Source organism: Chionomys nivalis, chromosome 12 (assembly GCF_950005125.1).
Source record: "Chionomys nivalis chromosome 12, mChiNiv1.1, whole genome shotgun sequence".
NCBI classification, from domain to species: Eukaryota; Metazoa; Chordata; class Mammalia; order Rodentia; family Cricetidae; genus Chionomys; species Chionomys nivalis.
The window spans coordinates 52690378-52711945 of NC_080097.1; the positions used below are offsets into that span (position 1 = coordinate 52690378).

Sequence of the window (21568 nt, forward strand, 5' to 3'; positions counted from 1 at the left end):
AAACAAAAGATAGGCACTGCACGAGGAATGACACCCTTCGTTGTCCTCTAGGTTCCATGTACACTTTCACATACATGTGCTTCCACACATGCACACACGTGCACACACACACACACGCACAGTTTTGAAGAAATGCACCCTTCTAAGTCACATACTTTACAATTCTGTCTTCAAAATTGTGTGACTCTTTCAGTCAATGGAATCTTACCGTTGTAGTTACAGTATTTTCCTTATGCTAAACAATGGGGTAGTCTTTTAGATTTAGATGAAATTGAAGCATCTGCTGCTTAAAAATGCTATGAGACAAAGTATTTAACTTTTAAAGAGACTCACTGTCCTGAGAGGGCGTGCCTGTCAGAACACGGGAAGAACAAGGCAGCCGGCTGAGCTCTTTAAGGTGGATTCCAAAAGGGTTTTAAAATGGAAAGTCATCTTTCCATTTCTGGAGTTAGCCCAACCTGGTTATGATGCAGTGTTAGCTTTACAGACAATTCAGTTCCATTTTTTTCTTTTCTTTTTAAATCTTCGTGTGTGTGTGTGTGTGTGCGTGCACACACACACTTGCGCGCACATACACAAGCACAGACGATCATGCATACATTCATGTTCAGGTGTGTGAGTACAAGTGCACGCGCCTGCCACAGAGCACATATGGAGTTCAGACACACTTTGGGTGTCAGTCCTTCCTTTCCGCTTTGAGCCTCTTGTTTACTGGTTTGTGTCACAGGGTAGCTGGCCCCCTCGCCTCCAGGCATCCCCAGTCTCCACCTCCCGTTTCACCATAGCAACACTGGGATGATGGACATGTACCAGCATGTCCGGCTTTGTATGTGGATGTGTACAAGTGCATGCATTTGGAATTTTTTTATCTAATCTTATTTTAAAATCCACTTGCATAACTATGGCCCACCTTTATTATTTATTTTCCCACAGCTATCTCATTCTGAATTCTCTATCTTTCCATTTTCTTTCTTTAAAAAATGTTTTTTCCGGGGGCTGGAGAGATGGCTCAGCGGTTAAGAGCACTAACTGCTCTTCCAGAGGCAGAGGTCCTGAGTTCAATTCCCAGCAACCACATGGTGGCTCACAACCACTTATCATGAGATCTGGTGCCCTACAGGCAGGATACTGTATAAATAAATAAATAAATAAATCTTTAAAAAAAATGTTTTTTCCAAGACTGATCCACATATGAACTCACAGAGACTGTGGCAGCATGCACAGGGCCTGTTCTTTTGTTTGCCTGTTTATTTTCTAAAGAGAGAGAGAGAAAGGGTGTAGGGGGTCTGGGAGGAGTTGGGAAGGGCAAAGAGTGATCAGAATATATTATATGACAAAATTGTTTCAATTAAAAATAATTTGTGGCAAAATTTATTTTCAAAGATTGATTTATTTTTATTTTATGGGCGTTTTTCCTGAATGTATGTCTGGGCACCATGAGCCTGCCTGTGCCTTCAGAGCCAGAAGACGGTGTCAGATTCTCTGGAACTGGACTTACAGATGGCAGTGAGCTGCCGTTTTGAGTGCTGGGAACCAAATTCAGGTCCTTTAGATGTCAGTGCTCTTAACAATGAGACGTCTCCTGCTGCCCTTTTCTTTATCAACATTGTTAGGTGTTTTACGAAAGAACTAGTTTTTGCCATTTTGACTAAAGTATCTGTTTTTGTTTTATTATTTTATGTTGTTATAAATAGCTTGACCCTAAAACTTTTATTCACTTTCTGTTTGTGTGCGTGTGCTTGAATGTATGCATTACTGCACTCTCTTGAACGTATGCATTACTGCACGTGCTTGAACGTATGCATTACTGCACGTGCTTGAATGCATGCATTACTGTACATGCATGTGGGTTCTGAAGAAGACATTGGGTTCCCCCAGAGCTTGAGTTACAAGCAGTTGTACCCTGCCTGGTTGGAAGCTGGGATCTAAACCCAGGTCCTCTGAAACAGTATCAAGAGCGTCTAACCACGGAACCATCTCACCAGTCCTACCCTGGCATTTCTCATATGCCTGTGAGTTTACGCTATCATTTTTCTCTAGCTGGTCTGCCAGGCTGGCCTTGAACTCTGGTGATCCTCCTGCCTCGGTACCCTGAGTGCTGGGGTGACAATGTGAGTTAATGGGCCCAGTCTGAATCTGTCTCCTACCTGCTCCGAGCTGTCATGAAATATTACTTCAACTATGCACAGGTGGGTTGCATTTGTTTATGCTGCATTTGTTTAATTATGTCAAGATGTGTTGCTGTTTCACCTTGTCTGCTAAGGCATCTGATTGGTCTAATAAAAAAGTGAACATCCAATAGCTAGGCAGGAGAATAGATACGACTGGCAGGCAGAGAGAATAAGAAGGAGGAGGAATCTAGGCTCCAGAGAGAAGAGGAGAAAATGGGGGAGAGAGAGAGAGAGACCCAGGGCCAGCCAGGCAGGCAGCTGCCAGCCAGTCAGACACTGAAGAAGCAGGAAATGTAGGACATACAGAGTGAAAGACAGGTAAAAAGCCCCGAGGCAAAATGTAGATGAAGAGAAACAGGTTAAATTAAGTTTTAAGAGCTAGTGGGACAGGCATAAGATAAGGCTGAACATTCATAAGTGTAATAAATATCTGGGTCTTGGTTCGGGAGCTGGTTGGCAGTCTAAGAAAGATTGCTACTGAGCAACACTCCTGCACACACTACTAGCAAGGAAAGCTGCTCACCAGGAAGTTCTCACACTCCTGTCCCAGGAGGCTGTTCACCAGGAAGCTCTCACAGAGTAGATGTTGGCCATGCTCGTAGATCTCTAGACATGTGAGCTAAGTGAACTTCTCTATAAACTGCCCAGCTACAGACATCTCGTTACAACAACAGACACCAGATGGAGAGATTTGTTTCTCCGACCTCACTGCTGGTTTCAGCACTTGAAAGTCTAACCTTAGCTTTAGATTACTCGCTGCCTTATGGAAGGGACATGCCTTCCAAATTAGAAAAAAAAGCTGAGAAGGAAGACAATGGGCTGAGAGGAAAGGAAGGGGCCGAAGGAAGGCCTGGGATGCTCGTAAACCTGCTGTCCGCTATTACTGCTCTTCCGTGGTATCTGCGCGGCGAGCAATCAGATTTGCCTTTCAGATTACTTCTGCATTATGTTCTGCAGATAAGCGTGAACTTTTCTTGTCCTTTAAGAAAATTATAAGACTCCCTGGTCCAAACAAGCCTTTTTTAAAAGATATATACTTCAATACAACATTCATGGCCTTCCATTTTTATTTTCCAAACACGAAACGCTATAACTTCATTTTTCTTCACTCAGCTTCTGTGAATTTGAACGTGTAATACACAGGAACTGGAAATCTGCCACCAAACACGACGTACACAGAAAACAGCTCTGGAGAGACACCTGTGACCTTAATTTGACTGTTACCTAAGAGTTGCACAGATTAGCTGGTCTCACAGGGGATTACAGGCAGGGAGAGTTCCCCAGCAAAGGGCTCAAGAGCCAGGGCCGGATAACAAGCGCACTTTCAAAAGGCAGCTGCCTAAAGCAAACACTCTTCAGTTGTTTACAAAGTGTGGGAAGAGGTGTGGGTCTCCTATTGGTCTTTACATTTCAGTCACACATACAAAACATACATTACACACACACACACACACACACACACACAAACCATACATTTCACCGCAAATCACACATCACCGCACATACCACAGGCATACGACACACACAGAGGTACATTATAGATGTGCACACACATACACAGATCACACATATGTGTGATCACTCACGTGCCCTCACGTAAACGCACACAACATTCCTCAGTGTCCTTAATACATGTCCTAAAAATTTAAAAGTCTAGGGGAAAGAAAAAAAAATGATCCTGGAAAAATAACAGCCAAGAGATTTTGCTTTAACTGCAAAGGAGCGACAGAATTTATTGACAGGATTTAAACACAACAGTTAACGTGACAACGTTGTATTTTCAGTGTAAGGTGAATGGAAGCGGAGAGTGCATTCGTCCAACCTGCTTACATTTGTTAAAAGAGTGGCTGTCAAAACCAGCAACATGCACAATAGTACATATGCACAAAATGGAAGTATATCAACAAATATACAAAATATTCAAAATAAAAATATTTACAGGTTTAAAAATATAAACATCGATTCATCTATCCCATTAGACCATTGGAGTAGCGAAGGATAAAGGACCCTATCGGTGTTTAGAACCCTTCTTTGAAGTAGGTTTGGAAAGCATAGAGTTCTTTCTAGAAGACTAACTTTTTTGATGTTTTTCAGAGGATTAACATTCTATTATAAAAATAATATATATAAGCCTACCAATTCCTAGCCATTTTCCTCCTGTGCACAAAAGTGATGCAGCCAAGCCCTGTCCTCAGAGGCTCTCCCGCCAGGAAGGCCCTTCCATCAGGAAGGCTGTCCTGCAGGGAGTTTCTGCTTGGATTTCCTTAGTCACCGCTGCCCGACAGCCTGCACTTCCTAATATCACTCTGAGATGCTGCCTGGGGATCAGACAATCTGAAGTTCATCAGGGGCATGCTGGGCCGCTGATGACAAATGACAGGGCTTCTACGTCGTCAGAGTCATTCTCTCCAACATTCTGCCGGAATCCACCTCTAGCTATCAATCAGATCAGCTCCACTAAATTTATTCTGGAAGCAGTGAAAATGGTCAGCAGTTCTTTATTAGGCAGTTAAGAGCTCTCATTAATTCCACCTGGCTTCCGAGGCCGCGTCACAGATACCAGCCTCGTACACGCCGTACACAGCGATGAGCTGCATTTGCCCTCCATGACCCTGTGCTTTGGGGCCACATGTTCTAGTATTTCTACGTTAGTTTATTAAGTGATCCAGATATGAAGATCTCTGAGAAGGTTGGATGCATCTCAAAGACCCAGGCACCACAACTGCATCTGAAATGTGTGTTCTCATTTCCAGCAGAAAGTTAATTATTACATACAACTCCTGACTCCTCCTAGCTTACAGTTCAACAGCGTAAGAAGGACCAGCATCGATTCTCCCACTGTGTCCCGTTCACTGAGTCGGAAAAAGTTGACCAAAGGCAGGTAGCATATATATGAGTAAAATAATCTTTTTAGTTGTGATATTGATGCAATTTCAAACTGATTTCCCCTAAACACTGAGAAAGGCACCCCCTGGGATCAGAGAGAAAGGAAACAAGGCTTAATGGATTCCCCACTGAAATTGCTTTTCTAGCTATATTCTTGGCAAAACAGAGATAAGATTATACAGTTCATACGTACAATCTAAATAACTGGGGGCTATGGCCCCCAGTTTTAACTGACCTAGATAGGAAAAATCAACCTTTTGGACACTAACATAGATTTTTATGAAGGTCATCAATGGCTATTTAAAACCCAAGTCCAGTTTTACATGAAAGAATCATTTAAATGACTTCCACCACCATAAAAATGGAGTCAGAATCTTATAGTTGAGAACATCAATCAGTTTCTACCTTAAAATGAGTAATTTGAAAGGGGTGTGACGGCCGAACAAAGATCTCTAATTAAAGGCAGAGCTATGGGGTCAGGTTCAAACGCTATCCGTTACTCCATGTGTGACTCAGGCCTCAGTGATCCTCAACCTCCTCAAGAATCAGTTTTTTCGTCTGGAAAATGGAGCCCAAACAAGTCTTACATAGTTCTTGTGAGCGATCGAGACAAGGGTGTAAAACAAAGTAGAGAGTTTCCTTTCTAACACTATAGGAAGCCTAGCCTATGGGCGATCGTAGAATTAACCACAAAATGATCAGATGTGCTCAGTAAGTACCAGTTGAGCGAATTAATGAGTCTGGAAAGGTAGATCAAGATTCCAGGGCCACTGGGGAAACAGAACAGATGGCTTGTGATGGCAGGTGCTTACATCTAGACTACAGATTTGAACCGGGGCAAAGGGGCATTCAGCTGCTTTCCATTTGAGAAGAAAACAGACAGGCAGTTGATGGTGGAGAAGCTGGGCCCTTGTGTGCTGATGTTAGAGGTGTAAAATGCTGCATCTGCCGTGGGAAACACACCATGATAAAAGGTCCTCAGAGGCTTAAAATTAAAATTACTGTGTGGCCCAGCAATTCCACTTTGGGGTATTTATCTGAAAGGCTTGAGGTGAGGATCTTGAAAACCTATTTCCATTCTCATGTACAGCAGGACATTATCCACGGCCGCCAAGACATAATATCATGTCTATTGACAGGTAACTGGAAAAATAAAAGACAGTATCCAGGCAGCGCAACTGGATCAGCATCCAGAAAGGGAGAAGCCCTGAACATATGACAAGGTAGGCATGATGTCTGGGAGACGTTACACTCAGTGAAGCTGCGAGTCACACAAGCATAAAATCTACCAAATCCCACTGCTCTGAGGTATTGAAAACAGTCCGATTCCTAGAATCAGAGAGCAGAATGGTGGTTAGCAGGGTTGGAGGAGGGGGCATGGCTGATCAGTGAGCAAGAAAATGCTCCTTACTCCTGCGTGTGGAAACTCTAGAGGCCTGCTCTAAGTGGTGTGCCTGTAGTCACATGTACTGGATTGTACACGTAAAAACTGAAAAGGACAGGCTTTATGCTGAATGTTCTTACTGCAATGAATGGAACACAAATTACTCAAAGCAACGCTACTTCAGGCTTAAGGTAGGAAAGCAAGTGAGGCGTGCCTGGAATGGCCAAAATCTTATCGGGGGAAGAGGTGTTGCCATGACAACAGAAGAGACTTGTGTCTGTACTTTCCATGCTAATCCCTGGAAGGAGAGGGTGCTCCAAAGAGAAGGAAGCCATTTGTTTGCTTTTGGAGCACAGAGGAACAAGGAGCTACAGGCTCCCCTGTATGTGACCCAAGCACCAATGTCTTAGACACAAAGCTAATTTCATGAGCTTGGATGTGAGCTCGCTTTTCCTGTTAGAAGTGAAGTGAGGTCAGTAACGTCAGCAGCTCTTAGCTCCTGTGTTACTACATAGGACACTAAACAGTTACCCTGCCTCAGAGACTACGGAAAGAGGGGAAGAGAGAGAGAGAGAAAGAGAGAGAGCCTGCAATGAAAGGGTCAGATTGTCTGAATCAAAGTCCCATCAGGGAGACAATGTCACTTCATACACCTGTTAAGAAAGTGGAGTTACTCAGTGCTCCCAGGAGCACCGGCACACAGAGGCAAGGGCTGGGCCACTAGAAGATTTTGTATGACTTGATTTACCACCATTCTGCTCCAACATAAAAACTATAAGCAAAAAGTACAAATGCAAAACATGCAAAGAAGAGATGGGTCAAATGAAAGTGTTTTAAAGAATATTGAAGAAAATCCAATAACAGCACAGCCACATGTAAGCCCCCAACTGGACTGGATTTTTTAAATTGTTAGATGCTGTGACTATCCTGGAAATATGCTTTGGATTGTATTCAAGTCAATATCATAAAAGCTGCTGTATGTCAGCTGGAGGCTTTGTGATGCTTTAACCTTCCCTGTTTCCATTCAAGAAAGAACTCTTCTCCCTAATTCAATTCCAAACCACCTCTCTAAGGCTTCATCTCTCTGCAGGCAGAGCAATCACTTCTTTTCTAAGTGGCTTTTGTTGCAACAAACTGTTTCTCTTGAACCATCACCAGAATGGAACGGCCAGAGAAGCGCTCTAGAACTGAGAGCCACTGAAAAGTCTTGAGAGCAGAGACCCAAGTGACACAATCAACGATCACTCTGAGGAAACACTAAGCACCCTGAGGTCCTCCTGAGCAGGCCCCTCTGCCACACAGCATCTAAGGGACACTCTGCTAAGACCTTGTTCATCCCTCGCTGGTTCATCAATGTTTTTGTATAGCGAGTCAAAATGTCTAAGATATTTTGACTCAGTTAATTTTGACTAAGATATTTTTACACAGATAATTGAGACCTTTCTTAGTGGGCCCAGAAAGAGTAGGACCAAGGTTAGCTGAGGTGTTTGGATTCTCTTATGCAGAGCCTTCTCACTGGCCATCCTGGTGACAAGGAGAGGCAACGGGAAAATTCTTGTGTTAATTTTTTTTTTTGACACTCATGAGGGAAGCAGAGTGTAGATGACTCTTTATGTCTCAGTAGGGACCAAGCACAGAGAGCCAAGTCCTCACACTCCCAGTGAAAGGAAGACATTGACAATGACTGAAAAAGCAAGGATCAAAACATGCTAACATGACCCAGAAGGTCAACAACATGTGATAGTCTCATGATCCCAAACATGCTAACATGACCCAGAAGGTCAACAACATGTGATAGTCTCATGATCCCAAACATGCTAACATGGTCCAGAAGGCCAGCAACATGTGATAGTCTCATGATCCCAAACATGCTAACATGGTCCAGAAGGCCAACAACATGTGATAGTCTCATGATCCCAAACATGCTAACATAGTCCAGAAGGCCAACAACATGGGGAGTGTGATATTGGCACTACCCCAGGGTGGCAGATAACTATGGTGGAAACAGGAGAAATAAAGTCACTGGAGTCAAACTCTTTAGGTAACACTCTCAATAAAGACCTCCCCAGAGAGATCAGAGAGGGGAAGAGGGAAAGTCTTAGAAAGTTTGGCCAAAGAAATCTTAACACCTGATAGAGCCTTTGACTTCGACAACAGAGTCATCAAAGGGCTCTTTGTATATTAATTTCAATAAGTGAAGAACTGAGACGAGAGAGCAAGCCCTCTAAGCTGGGCAAGGCGTCGTCTGCATGGATGAAACACTGAATTTGCATGGCAGAAGGCAGGTAAGTTTTGTGCAAAATGCATCTCAAGGGAGTCCTGATGGTCTGCCTTGCATTGTTAGTACATGAAGTCATAAAAATTTCTTTCCTCTAGTGATTATTGGAAATGCTGTGGTAAATGAAATGTCTCCCACTCCACGATGGAGGAGAATAAAAGCCTCCACTGCCAGGAGAGCCATGACAGGACTAAATTGGCTTTAAGTGTGTGTGTGTGTGTGTGTGTGTGTCTGTATGTGTGTGTATGTGTGTGTGTATGTGTGTGTATGTGTGTGTATGTGTGTATGTGTGTGTGTGTGTTAGATATTAAAGATACTTGTGCAGAGCCATTAAACAGACAAATTCCTGCCCCACAATTGATTTGGCTGATTTGGGGCAGTTCTTTAGCCAAAGAGTGCCAACCCAATGGACCTTAGAACTGTACATACCAAGAAATCCCCATGTGCTCATGTCTGACCTTTCTCTTAAAAAGTCAGAAATGAAGTCTGTCAAATTCTCAGAAGACTATTAGATAACAAATTTACAAACAGTCGCATGTAAATCTAGAAATTTCTTTTAAACACAGATAAGACAAAATAACCCTTGGCCCAAGAAAGCAGCTCTGACCCCTACTCTGCGTTTGGAGAAAGCTGACCACTGTGCTACCTGCTAACGACTAAGGACATTTAGTTCACTGTCAAGTCCTTTACTGGACTGGCAGAGTGTTGGTCTTAAACGTACAGGATAAAGTGGAAAAATCAGGGGCAGAGGGAAGTGTGGCGAAAAGAATTTTATAAATAAAGCCCTTTAAGTCTTTTGTAACTGGTCAATTGCCAGGGGAAATTAAGGTAAATATTGCTAAACTTTTCCTTCACTTCTAAAGTGAGGATGGCATAGAGGGTGACTGGGAACACTTGAAGGAGTGGCTTCAGGGGCCTCAGCAACCACCTGCCATTCCTCTGACAAGGGCTGAAGCCATTCTTCACACGCTACCTTTCCTACACAGCTGAACAAGCGCAAACAAAACCCAGCCATGCAGTCGTGCAAAGGTGAGCCTAATCTTTGTAGGAAAAAGCACAAGGAGAAAGTTCTTTTGTTTCCCTGTTTGAAGTATAATTTATATCCTCTCTGGTTCTAGGGGGAAACAAACATTTTGGAGGTTATACATGTTTATCAATACTAATCAAATTTAAAGTTTTTTTTTTTCTCAAGGGCAAAGTGACTTTCAAAATATTGTCAAATCCCCAGCTATTCTGAGATGTCTTCTGTCTGGTAGTTTTTATCCAGATGGATTCCTGAGCATGTCTGAGATGCTTGTATGGTTTCTGAGAATGAGGCCAACACTGAGAGTGATGCGTACCTGGAGGGTCTCATCTCTAGACACAGGGACATTAAAACTTAATGCATTGCTTGGCGATAGCATCAAGGACCTGAGACAACACAGTAAAAGTCAGTAATCTAACTCAGGGATGCAGCAGACCTCTACCCCCTCTTCTAAGGGAGTCGCCACAAACTGAAAATGGGAACAGGTTCCTTTATGCCTTATCAAGTCTTCCTTGATGTCCACTTACTTTTGCTTCCTTCGTACTATTAAAATAAGTTTTCATATATTTAGCTTCTTTTCTTCTTTTACAAAATAGAACTAAAATCTTAAAACACAAAATAGCAGACCTTTTCTTAGGCATCTCTCTGGAACTCGAGTCACACTGTGCTCATCTCTTTCACACACATGCAGGGTCGCTGGGCTATGTGCCATCTTCCTGATGGGCCGCAGCACCTCTGGGAGAAGCTCCAGCCCTTTAGTCAAATGTATCTCCAGAAGACATCAGTTTAATCATCAGACACTAAGAGCATTCGAGGAACCCCTTCACTATATTGTTCAAACTGCCAAGGCATTGGCGTTTCAGCCTAAATATTAGAAAGCACGTATTGAATCAAACCACTTCTCAAAAATAACTTAGTAGAATTGCTTAGGCCTGGCAGTGTCACAGGAAGCACACAGCTGTCTCAGGCACAGGTTTATACAGCAGAAGCCAAATGAATAGTTTCAAACTTGTATTTTCTATTACTTCTTCATATGTTCATTGCGCACTTCCTCTAACCTTGGGGAAATGGTTGGATTCAACATTTTATAAGTAAGGTAAAATCTCTGGTTTGGGCTGAGAAATGGACTGTTAACCAAGGCCAGGTAATGCATTGTTCAAGGGCATCAGTAACATACATACATACATATATACATGTATATATATGTATATATAGCACATCTATATAGATATATATGCAAAGAACCCTCCTAAATCAGAAGTATCCCTGCCCCAGGCTACAGTGCATAAAGAATCACAATGGTTTGTCATCATATCTCAGCTATAAGACCAGACTCTAAATTCTACATCATTGACGAGTTGTAAAATGTTAACCATGAGGCAAACTGTTAAAATATGCATTACCTACACGTAAGAAGGTTGAAGTTCACACATGACAAAATACTGGGTATTTAGCATTTAGTGAGATCATTCCCTGATCCTCATTTTTGCACCAAGAGGAAGAAGTAAATCCAAAAATCAAAAACAAGCAAACAAACAAACAAAAAAACCACATAAACTAATCATTAGCCTTTTATTTCTCCTCAGACAAGTGATCTGAACCAACCAAACTAGAATCTTTCTGTTTTCGTAGAGACAGATGTTTACCTATTTGTGTATCTGGCAACTGGACGTTGTGAGGTTCTCTGCAGCCAACATTCCCCTCTTCCCATCACATAACTACAGGGATCTTTGAGCTTTGCAGGTGTTTCCCACACAGTGATAAGCAAAGGGTTTTTTTTTTCCCCCTTTTTTTTCCTGGAAAGAGGCAAGAATCCTGTTGTTAAGTGATTCCTCAAGGCCCTCTTGACTCTAGAACAGCCTGATAACCTGGTGTGATATTTTCACTAGATTTGGTTAAATCTTATTTTCTGCAAAAGCAAGGGAAGGCTACTTCTGAGTGATCCACGAGTTAAAAAGAAAAGAAGAAAAAAAAAAACAGATGTTTTTTTTAAGTTTAAAAGAGAAAGGAAAGTGCTAGAAAAGAATCCTCAGGAACTTATCTGAACTCCAGGTGTAACATTCCCTTCCCAGGGTGTCCTATCCCTGTCTCCAACAAAGACTGCTAGGCCACGTGGAGAAGGGTGGGTCCTAAATTGTTTGCTTTGGGCAAAGCGAGCTTCCTTCAGTGGTTTCCGAGGGAGTGCTGTATTCCTTAACACATGGCCCATCCATCCTCCTTGGCCTTGGAGACCTCACAACTTTTTGGCAATGTCATGGCATGCTGCTGCCCTGATGGTGGTCCCAGCCAAACCCCGGTTGCTGACCCTGCGGACCAGCACTTTGGAAACGGGGATTTTTGTTCTGGGCATCTCACTCCTGGCTGGTTGCTGGTGCACCACAGGATGGCTGGACGGAAGATTGGAGAGATGTTTGATGCTAATAGGGATTTTAGAGTCCTTCAGCAAGCTGCCTGGTGTTCTCAGTGGACAGGTGATGGTGCCTGGAGACACCGGCTTTAGCCGGGATAAGCAGGGTGGGTCCTCCGTGGCGGGAACGGCAGCTGGGCTTCCTTCGGGTTCAGTGTAGAGATCATAGAGGGCATCGCCACTGTCGCTATCCCTGGGAATGATGGCCTTCTTACTGCTGCTGGCGCTATCTTCTTCTGGACCAGGAGTGGTGGAGTCCCAGTAGCCCTCGTCGCTGTTAGGAACGCCTTCTTGATGCTCCTTCTCGGGGTGCTTGAGCTCCTCCTTCTGCTGAGGATCAATGGGGATCTTGTGGAGCCTCCTGCGCTTGACAGAGGACACGTCCTTGGCTACTTCCCCGCACCGGACATCATTGGAGGTCTCAGAGGCCAGCTTGGTGTCTGAAGCAGTGGCCGCCTTCGCTGCGCCCTCTTGGGGCCCTTGTCCTTGGTCCTCGGTCTGGGACAACATGTCCCAGAATTCTGGGAGATAGGTGTCGTCCACCTCATCTGGGCTGGCCATCTCCTCCCCTCCTCCTTGGTAGGCCACCTCGCTGGGGTTCTTTTTAGAGAGCACTGGCTTGCCTGGCCCGGGGGCATGCTTGTCACAGCTGGGACCTGCCTCTTCTTCTGGGTCTGCAATAATATCTCCACAGCCTGTAAGAGAGTCAAAGCTTTTCAGTGAAGTCACGTCAGAAAACATCAAACAAATACGATCTGCCGACGGGTCTGAGGGTGGATCAACAGAGGAAGGGTCAGGGACGGCAGACGCCCGGCCGCTGCCACCTTCGGAGTCGACAAGGGGGACAGTCTTTATCGGAACGTCACCTGTCCTGGACGCATCCTCGGCCGCCTGGACCTCACCAGCTCCCGACTCGAGGGCTGCCCCGGGCTTCTCCGCGCGCCAATGCCCCTCGGCGTCCTCTCCCCGGGCGCTTTGGTCGCCAGGGCCGGCGGGGCTCGCGGCCTCGAGACAGGTCCGCGCCGGGGCGCGCTCGGCGGACGCGGGCGCCTGCTCTCCCCCTTCGGGCTCACCTGCTGCGTGTCGCGGGGCGTCCTGGCCCGGGCTGTCCGGGCGGCGCGCGGTTCGGGGCGGCTCCTCCTTGACGCACTCCAGGCTGGCGGTGAGCGAGCCGGGCAGGACTAGGCTGCCCGGGCCCGCCGCGCGCGCCGCCTTCTCCTCCTCCTCCTTGCCGCGCTTGTCCCTCCGGTGCCAGCGCATGCTGCTGAAGATCCCTTTCAGACCCCTCTTTTGTTTGCCGCCAGCCTTGCTCGCCTCGGCAGGGTCCCCCTTGCCGGTCTCCGATCGCCCGTTCTTTTTCAGCAGGGAGAAGAAGCTGTGGGACTTGGCCACCGAGCTGCTGGCCAGGGAGCCCAGGCCAGGCCCGGCGGCTTTGGGGGGTCCGGGGTTTGACCGGGCCCCACCGTGGTCGCCCCCGCCGGGCGGCTCCTCCTTCTTGCTGCCCTCCAGCACCAGTACCTCCGCAAGTCCGTCGTGGGTCCTGCTTCTCACCATCCCCGCCGGCCCCGCGCTCTTCCCATCCCCTTTGTTTTTGACCCCAAAAATGCTGGGCATGGTGCCCCCCGATTTCCTCTTCTTGAATAACTTGAACGCAGCCTTATTGATCTTCCCCGACGGCGGCTCTGCGGCGGGCGTCTCCGCGGCGCACTCACAATGCGAGTCCATGTCTGCGACGAGGGCCCCGGCCTGCTCCTGCCTCCTGCAGACCCCCGCGCGCGCGCCGCCGCCGCCGCCGCGCTCGCTGACAGCCGCGCCGCCGCCGCCGCCGCAGCCGCCGCCGCGGCTCCTGCCCGTCTCCATGGAAACCGAGCGGGATCAGCGGCTGTCGTCAGCCGTAGACTCGCGCCAGGCCACTGTCACCCGCGTTCTAAATCAACCTGAGCGGCTCTCGCTGTTGCTGCTGCTGCTGCTGCTGCTGCTGCTGCCGCGCCGTGGCTGCCACGACTGCGGCGGTTGAAGCGCACAGACCCGACTATCTCCCCTCCTGCCGAGGGCTTATATAATACCCTAGGTACCACATAGGTTTTTTTGTAGCAAGAGCCCTCGTCACAGACTTGAGCTGAAAGGAAAAACAAAATGAAATTCGCAGTTATGGGGCTTCGGATCCCAGTGCCTCTCGACTCTCAGGTTTCTGCTCTAGCCAAGCTTTTTCTGGGAGCCCAGTTTCAGACATCAACACATGCTCGCCCACGCCCCAAAAGAACAAGGCCGTTTCCTTTTATCATCTATCTCAGAATTCATGCAGCCTCCTGTCTCTCTCGGGTCCTTAACATAGGTCTTAGCATGTGATCTTTAAGGCCAGAAAGAACCATGCCAATCTGTCCACGCCTGTGTTGGATCCTGTGCTGTGTTCTTCAGGTTGATGCTGCATTCGGATGGTGTGGATCTGATTCCTGTTACAGAAGCAACAGCCATCTGTCAGGTGGCAATTAGCAGCTCTCAGTAACGAAAGTATAGTAACAGTCCCTGGTCTTTGGGAAATCATGAAGCTTTTATCCCACACTCCAGTGACATAGGGCTGAAGTCACAGAAGTCACTGTCCAGCCTACAATTGGTCACAATAGAATAAGCAGACTGAGAGCTGAACTTGGAAGGCTCTGGTCCCCCTACAAGTGGGCCTTGGAGGCCTGGGTTCTACCTTCCTTTTCCATTCAGGGGTGTGGTAAGTATGTCTGTCCCTGCTGTGCCCACCCTTACCCTGGCTCCAAACACCCTGGGACCCACTTGCCATCCTCCCCAATAGGACAAGAAAAAAAACAAAACAGACAGGTGTCTAGAGTCAAAAAAACTCCATTGCAGAGAACAACCCTGTCTGGGGAACTTTCCTGTGTTCTGACTTTGAAGATGTCGGATAATATTGTAACTTTTCTTAATCAAGGGCTTATCAGCAAAATAGGGAGGGATTTGAAAAAAAAATTTATAATGTTTAATAACATTCTTAAATGTTATTTGCTTACAAATACTATTTACATATGTATACAAATGCCAGTCTTTCCTACTTCTCTTGTATTTATTTTCTACGAGTTATTTATATTAAGCAGATTCCGTTGTCGGCCATGGCAGCTTCCATGGTTCACGTTTAGGCTGTGGAGTTCAGAGCAGTACATTGCCCTTCCTCATTTTGATAAAATGCTTGAAACTGAGATTGGGTTCAATGGAGCTTTCTGCTCTGAGTTCTAACCCTGCCAGCTCTCTCCACTTGATAACAGAACCCTCCATGAACAGGGATGTGAGACAGACTTTTCTCACTATTGCTTTTTAAAATATGATTTTTCTTTTCAAAATACTTACTTCTTTTATAGTGTGTTTGGGCACACATGTGCCACAGCAAAGAACAACTTACGGGAATTGTCATCTTCTACCAGGTGGGTCCCAACAATCAGCTTGCCTGGCTTACCTACTGAGTTATCTCACTGACCCATTTCCTGATATTCTAACTGCCCATGTGACAAGATGGAAAAGAGCCTTATTTGCCATGCAAAAGGTGAGGTATACTGTAAAGAGAAAGTCATTTGTTATTTCTTTGAAAGCTTTTGCAGGACAATTGGAAGTCTGTCTCGGTTCTTCACACACACACACACACACACACACACACACACACACACCATGCTGGCTAGATATGTGGGTTACTATATAGGTAACTATGTCAGACTGAAACTGCTTCAGACCACGACCAGGAAGAACAAGCAGTCTAGAAAAATCACAGGTCTCTGAGCCTAAGAGTTGGAGTAGGTGGCCTGCTTATTCAGTGGAGTGCAGTCCACTACCCAGAAAGGCCAAATGCAACTCATCTACATAAGAATTCTTCAATCCCCAGGGAGAAAACTGGCCAAGGACACTGGGAGAAAGAGACAAAGCAGCCTTCAGTGAGGGAAGGCGTCTTGGTGCCAAGTCATCTACCTGCGGAGGAAGGAAACTGGGCACTTAGGGCCATCTGCTAGCCCGGTGCAGCCAACAGGCAAGGCGAGCTCCAGACTGACTGGGGACATCCCAGGTGGGAGAAAGCAGCTTACCAGGGATTCATGAAAACCACCACACAGGTTGGACAGAGGGCAGGAGCAGCAGGATGGCCTGAGGGTTAGAGTTAGAGGCACGATGTTGAGTGGCAGAATAAAGGACCAGGGCTAGGAATCCAGGCAAAGATTTCTATAGACCTGAAACTGCACTTTGCTCTTCATAGCGAAGAAATGGGCAACAGCCAGGCCTGGTGGTGCAGGCCTGGAAACTCAGCTACATGGGAGTCCGAGGCAGGAGGATTGAAGGCTGAAGGCCTGACTGGGCTATAGAGAGGAGTCAAGACCAGTCCCGGGCAATGTAATGAGACCCCGTCTCTACAAGAAAAGTCAGAAGAGGCTCAGGATATAACTAGGAGAGTTTTCTAGTTTGCACAAGGCCCTAAAAATCAATCCCTAGGCTCACCACCTTCACAAAGTGGGGCCAGAGACCATATTTGTACAAAACAGAAGTATTTTTCAAAAGACAAACAAGAGATTCAAGATGATTTTACCGGAAGTACCCCAGTTTTTGTTTTTTGTTTTTTAATTGTATCTCCTTTCATTACTTCCCTCCGTGGAGATTCGATTTCGAGAGTGAGGTTGGAGAGGATGAAGAGAGGGACTGCGGGAAACAGCTGAGCAGCAAAACTGCTCCAAAACAAGGAGGGTCTCCACAAATGGACGAGTCACAGATTTTACCGGAAAACCAGTGTGAGCAGGACACAGGAGGATTCAAATTGAGTTGGAACTTTTCTCTTTGAAGGGGGGCACTCAGAACAAGAAAAAAAAAAGTTGAGAGAAACAACCTTCGCGATCTCGCATCATCACGGTTGCTATCATTATTTCCTTATGGAGTCTCTTCTACCCAGCCGAGCCCCTGGCCCTGTCCTAAGCTTGCCAAGTGGAGTTTTCTGTCCGGTGAACCCCAAAGAGCACCACATGCAAAGGGCTGGCTGAAGATTCCCCTCAAAGTCCCTGTGGATGACGCTGGGGGACGCTGCAGGTCAGAATTTAGGATGGAAGAGCTCATGGACTCTACGTTCAACTGGCCTCGAGTGTTTAAAGTATTTAACCAAGGAGGTTTGGGAATGAGAGCCATAAGGTGCCCCAGGACTATCCAGCACTTGTCACCTGAAGACCAGTTGGCCAGTCTGGATCCCACCCTAGGTGGAAATGCCCAGCTTCTGTTCTTGTTGGTTCTTGCTTGTGATGCTTCTCCAAGGTGTGCTCTAGAAGCGGTCATCTCGACGAGGATCAAAGGTCCAGCCCAAAAGGTTTGTGTGGGACAGTATCCACAGTGTCCATATGCCCAAGACCAGGATGTCACCTGGATCCAGTCCTCACGGTTTTGTACCTGAATCAAAAGTATAAGTGAGCCAATACAAGTAGAAGCTCTTCTCTACAATTCTAGTGGGCACCCAGGGGACACAGGCCAGGCAGCGGGTGACAGGTCTGGCTTTTCTAGCAGCTGCAGTCTGTTTCCGGGAGCTACCGTAGCAGACGACCACAAGTCTGGAGACTTAAAGACATCAGGGCTCTATCATCCTGTAGTTCTAGAGGTCAGCAGTACACACTCAAGGTGGCAGTAGGGTTAGCTGTGACTGTCGATCCCAGAAGAGACTGTCCTACGCCTGTATCCTGACCCTGGTTATTGTTCAAATCCTTGTGATCCCTTGGTAAATTCACACCAAACATGGGCTCCTCTGGTATAAAGTTCCCCTGGAAGATAACTGGTCTGTAGATGGCCTTTCTGGATGTGTTCGCAATGTGTCACCATGGCCAGCCCAAGTAAACACAAAGAAAACGGTGACGACTAAGAGGAGCAGGTGTTTCTGTACACCGTGAGAGCCATAAGGTGCCCCAGGACTATCCAGGAGAACAAGGGACATACTGATGGGAGCTCTGACAAGTCTCCTGTTCATGCGCCTAAGCCTGAAAAAGACCTCACAGAATCCCCAGCAGTCTGTTCTTCCCTTTGCTCCTGCTCTGTTTTGTCAGAGATGCTGTCAGAAATGACTCCATCTTAGAACGTGGGGTGGGATGGGGTCCCTTCAGCTGTCAGCTCCAAGGCGAGGCCAAAATTCCAGCAAATGAGGTCAGATAGCAGAGGGTGTGCAGACAGGATGCCAGGGCCCTGGCGGCAAGCAACAGCGGTAGAAGGCAGTCACGCGGACTGCGAAAGTCAAGAAGTCAGGTGATCCCGATGGAAGCAAGTAGAAAGCCTGACAGGAGAGTCCACGGTCAGCCAGGAGCTGGGGAGCGAGGCTGGAAGGGGCTGCAGAGCTAGGCTCTATACAGTGGAATGAAGAAAGGTCTGCAGAGTCTATGCCCTTGCTCCATGGGGTACATTGGCTCATTATAGGAAAACTCTCCTCTAGCCCCACTTCTGACAAAGCCAGCATTACCCAGAGGCTCGATTCAACCCACTCAGCAGATATTCAAGCATGGACCCCTCAGCGGGAATAGAGGAGGCCCTCTGTTCAGGCTCCTCACCTTCCACCCTAGCATCCAGCCATTACAGCAAGTGGCTCTCCATCCCAATGACAATCCTGAGATCCTTCTGCAGTTCCTGCCCCCTTTCTCAGTCAGTGGCAGAACCCCCCTGCTCTGGAGTCTCTGAGTTCAGAGAGAGAGAGCATCTCCCTCCTCTTTTGGAGCTTACCAGGGCAGAGGATGCAGAACAGAGCCCTTCTTAAGGACCTCAGCTGAGCTCTTACTATCTTCCTATGAAGCAGGTTCATAGCGTAGTGGGGGGAGGGGGGGCGGATTCTGAACACTCAGCCAATACAGCATACCAGCTCCCTTCCATTTACAAATGCTCAGAGAAGCAGACCTAATGCCACAGTTAAGTGAAGCAGACACCTGCACCTCACACATACAAAGAGAACACACACCACACGTGCACACGCACACGCACACACACACCAACCTCCAAAAGCTAAGTCTCGTCTTTTTCCTACACCTCTGTCTTCTTGCTCCAGTGAATCCCCCAGTCCTGGTTCATCACCGAACCCCAACAACAATAGCATAGGTCCCAACTACTATAAGCATGTTCCCTGAACACTTTCTTGTTTCGCTTTCGTGTGCTCTGCATCCGACTCCTGGAACACGTCATTTCACCTCTGAAGCTAGAGATTTTCCATGCACCCCACGTGGCAGTTGGGACCACAGTTATCCTGTGTCCTTCCCAAGTCTTGCAAATTTCTGTGATAGGTCACATATGGAGAGACCATTTTCTGCATAGTGTCAGTCAGCTTGGTCATTTCCCGCAAACTGACTCTGACTGGACTCAGTGGTGGCTGACAGGGCTGCTGTCAAGTGGCTCTATCACTTCCATCAGGGCTGATGGGTAGTCTTCGGGGTAGTGAGCACTACCAATCTTGTCACATGGGAGGTGGGTTACTTCCCTTAGTCATTTGATATGTTATGTAGGGTTTCGGTAGCTTGTGTGTCAGATACAGGCCCAAATCACAGGCGTCAACCCAGCAGAGGCCCGTTTCTTACTTTTTTGGTTCACGCATATTATTATAGCAAAATACCGCAGACTGAGTTGTTGGCCATTGCATTTATTATCTTATTTGTATTTATTTATATCTCCTCTCTATTATTATTGTTGTTGTTGTTTTATATTATTAGGTCATGACTGAATCACCCCCAAGGGCCATCACCTTGGGGTCTAGCATTTAAGCTCCTGAGTTTGAGGAGTATACAAACATTCAGACCACAACACTCACCTCCCTGTTCTAGACAGGGCTACAAAGAGAGGGAGGGAAATGCGTTCTGACCCAGTCATATACCAAAGTCCAGGGAGGGGCAAGCACATAAGACCAGACCCTGATAGACATCCCACTCTCCTTCTCCTCAGCAGACATACTTTCTTTTATTCTTCATGGGCCTCAAAACCTATTCAGTCTCTACCACCTGCTAAAAGCAAAGGAAACACCGCCCCGAAAAAACACATGTTCTAAGCTTCCAGATAAACATTTTGTCTCCACCTCCCGTAGTCACTGGTTTTTAAGAAACTATGTGTACATATTTTTTCTTTTCTTTCTCTTTTTCTTTTCTTTCTTTTTTCTTTTTTCCTTCTTCTTTCCTTCCTTTATTTATTTTTTTATCTAGCAGTGTTGAGGATCAAATCAAGAGCCTTGCACATGCTCAGCAAACTCTTTAACTCTGACCTTAGCCACTTTAAAAAAAAATACAGAGTCTTGTGTAGTCCAGGCTAGCCTCGGACTTTATATGTACTCCTCTGGAATAACCTTAAACTTCTGATACTCCTGTCCCTGCCTCCCAATAAGCTTAGGCATTTTGGGAACTGACTACAAGGCACCACGCCCACTAGGCAAGTGCTCTGCTGAGCCTGCTGACAACTAACACTTCTAATATGTGGGTCACGGAGATGGCTTCCTGATGAAGTGTGATCAATAATCTAAAAACAGCCCCCAACCTTTTCCTAAGGAGACCTACTTGAGACTCCTTCTCCTGTGCCATACCCTTGGCCCCGTTATGAAGGAAGCTGTTCTCTTTTTCCAAAGTCATTGGCTCCATGGTTAACCTGACACAGGTCTGGCTTAGGAATTCCACACCCAGCTTGGAATTTTGCCTTTTCCTTGGAGAGGAATATTTTGGGTTAAAGGTAATATACTTAGTACCTGTATGAAACAAGCTAAATTAAATGCCTGGCTGTGGTTACACCCACCCCCAGGGTATGCTGGGAAGGGCTTCCATCTAGTCCATTCATTCCAACTGCATGCTGGGTGCTGCTCTTCACAGAAGAGCACAGAAGACGCCTGCCCTTGGCAGCACTAGGAGCCTGGCCCAGGTGAGGCAACATGTAACCCTTCAGCTCATTAGGCTGGCAGCGTCTTTGTTCCTCCATCAGACGCTAGGCCAGGATAACCAGGCTCAGCTGCCTGGGTGTTATTTTGTCTCCTTGAGGGTGGGGGTGGGGAGTTGGACTCTGTTTGCTCCACGGTGGGTTAATCCCCAAATAGCCAGGCTTCCTTCTGGCCCACATCCTAACCACCTACCGGGTGCTCCTCATGGGCTCTGGGGGTAAGACCCTGATCTGGATTTGCTGGTCTCTCATTTGTGCTTCTCTCATGTCTGCCCCAGCAAGCTTACTTTTTTCAAAAGACAGAAATCTCAGCAGATGTATTCTCTCTGGGTTTCATCCTGGGCTCACACCAGCGAGCTCATTAGCCAAGTTAACTAGGGTCCTTTTTTCCCCTTCATTTTAGTTGGTAGCAGAAACCAGGATCTTGTGTTACCCCTAGCAGCCCTCAGTCCGCTATGTTTGGGGGGATAGTGACTCAGATTTCCCCTAAGCAGGAGAGCTATGCTTTCTGGGCGACCTTCCTTCT

At 46.6% G+C, this 21568-nt stretch overlaps 1 protein-coding gene across 2 annotated transcripts; it reads right to left on the bottom strand.

Moving 5' to 3' along the window:
* Nucleotides 1–3889: 3889 nt before the first annotated feature.
* Amer2 (APC membrane recruitment protein 2) lies at nt 3890–14010 on the bottom strand. 2 transcript variants are annotated; one of them, XM_057786329.1, is made up of 2 exons: nt 13224–14010; nt 3890–12845 (listed from the first exon to the last, which is right to left on the bottom strand). In XM_057786329.1, the coding sequence occupies exons 1-2, from the start codon at nt 14008–14010 to the stop codon at nt 11977–11979; spliced, it is 1656 nt and encodes a 551-aa protein (XP_057642312.1). In that variant the 3' UTR covers nt 3890–11976. The 2 variants fall into 2 exon arrangements, with proteins under 2 accessions (XP_057642312.1, XP_057642311.1); XM_057786328.1 differs by having other exon boundaries at nt 3890–14010.
* Nucleotides 14011–21568: the final 7558 nt, after the last annotated feature.

Coding starts and splice junctions, on each gene's coding strand:
- Amer2 (XM_057786328.1), bottom strand. CDS start 14,010: ATGGAGACGGGCAGGAGCCGCGGCGGCGGCTGCGGCGGCGGCGGCGGC.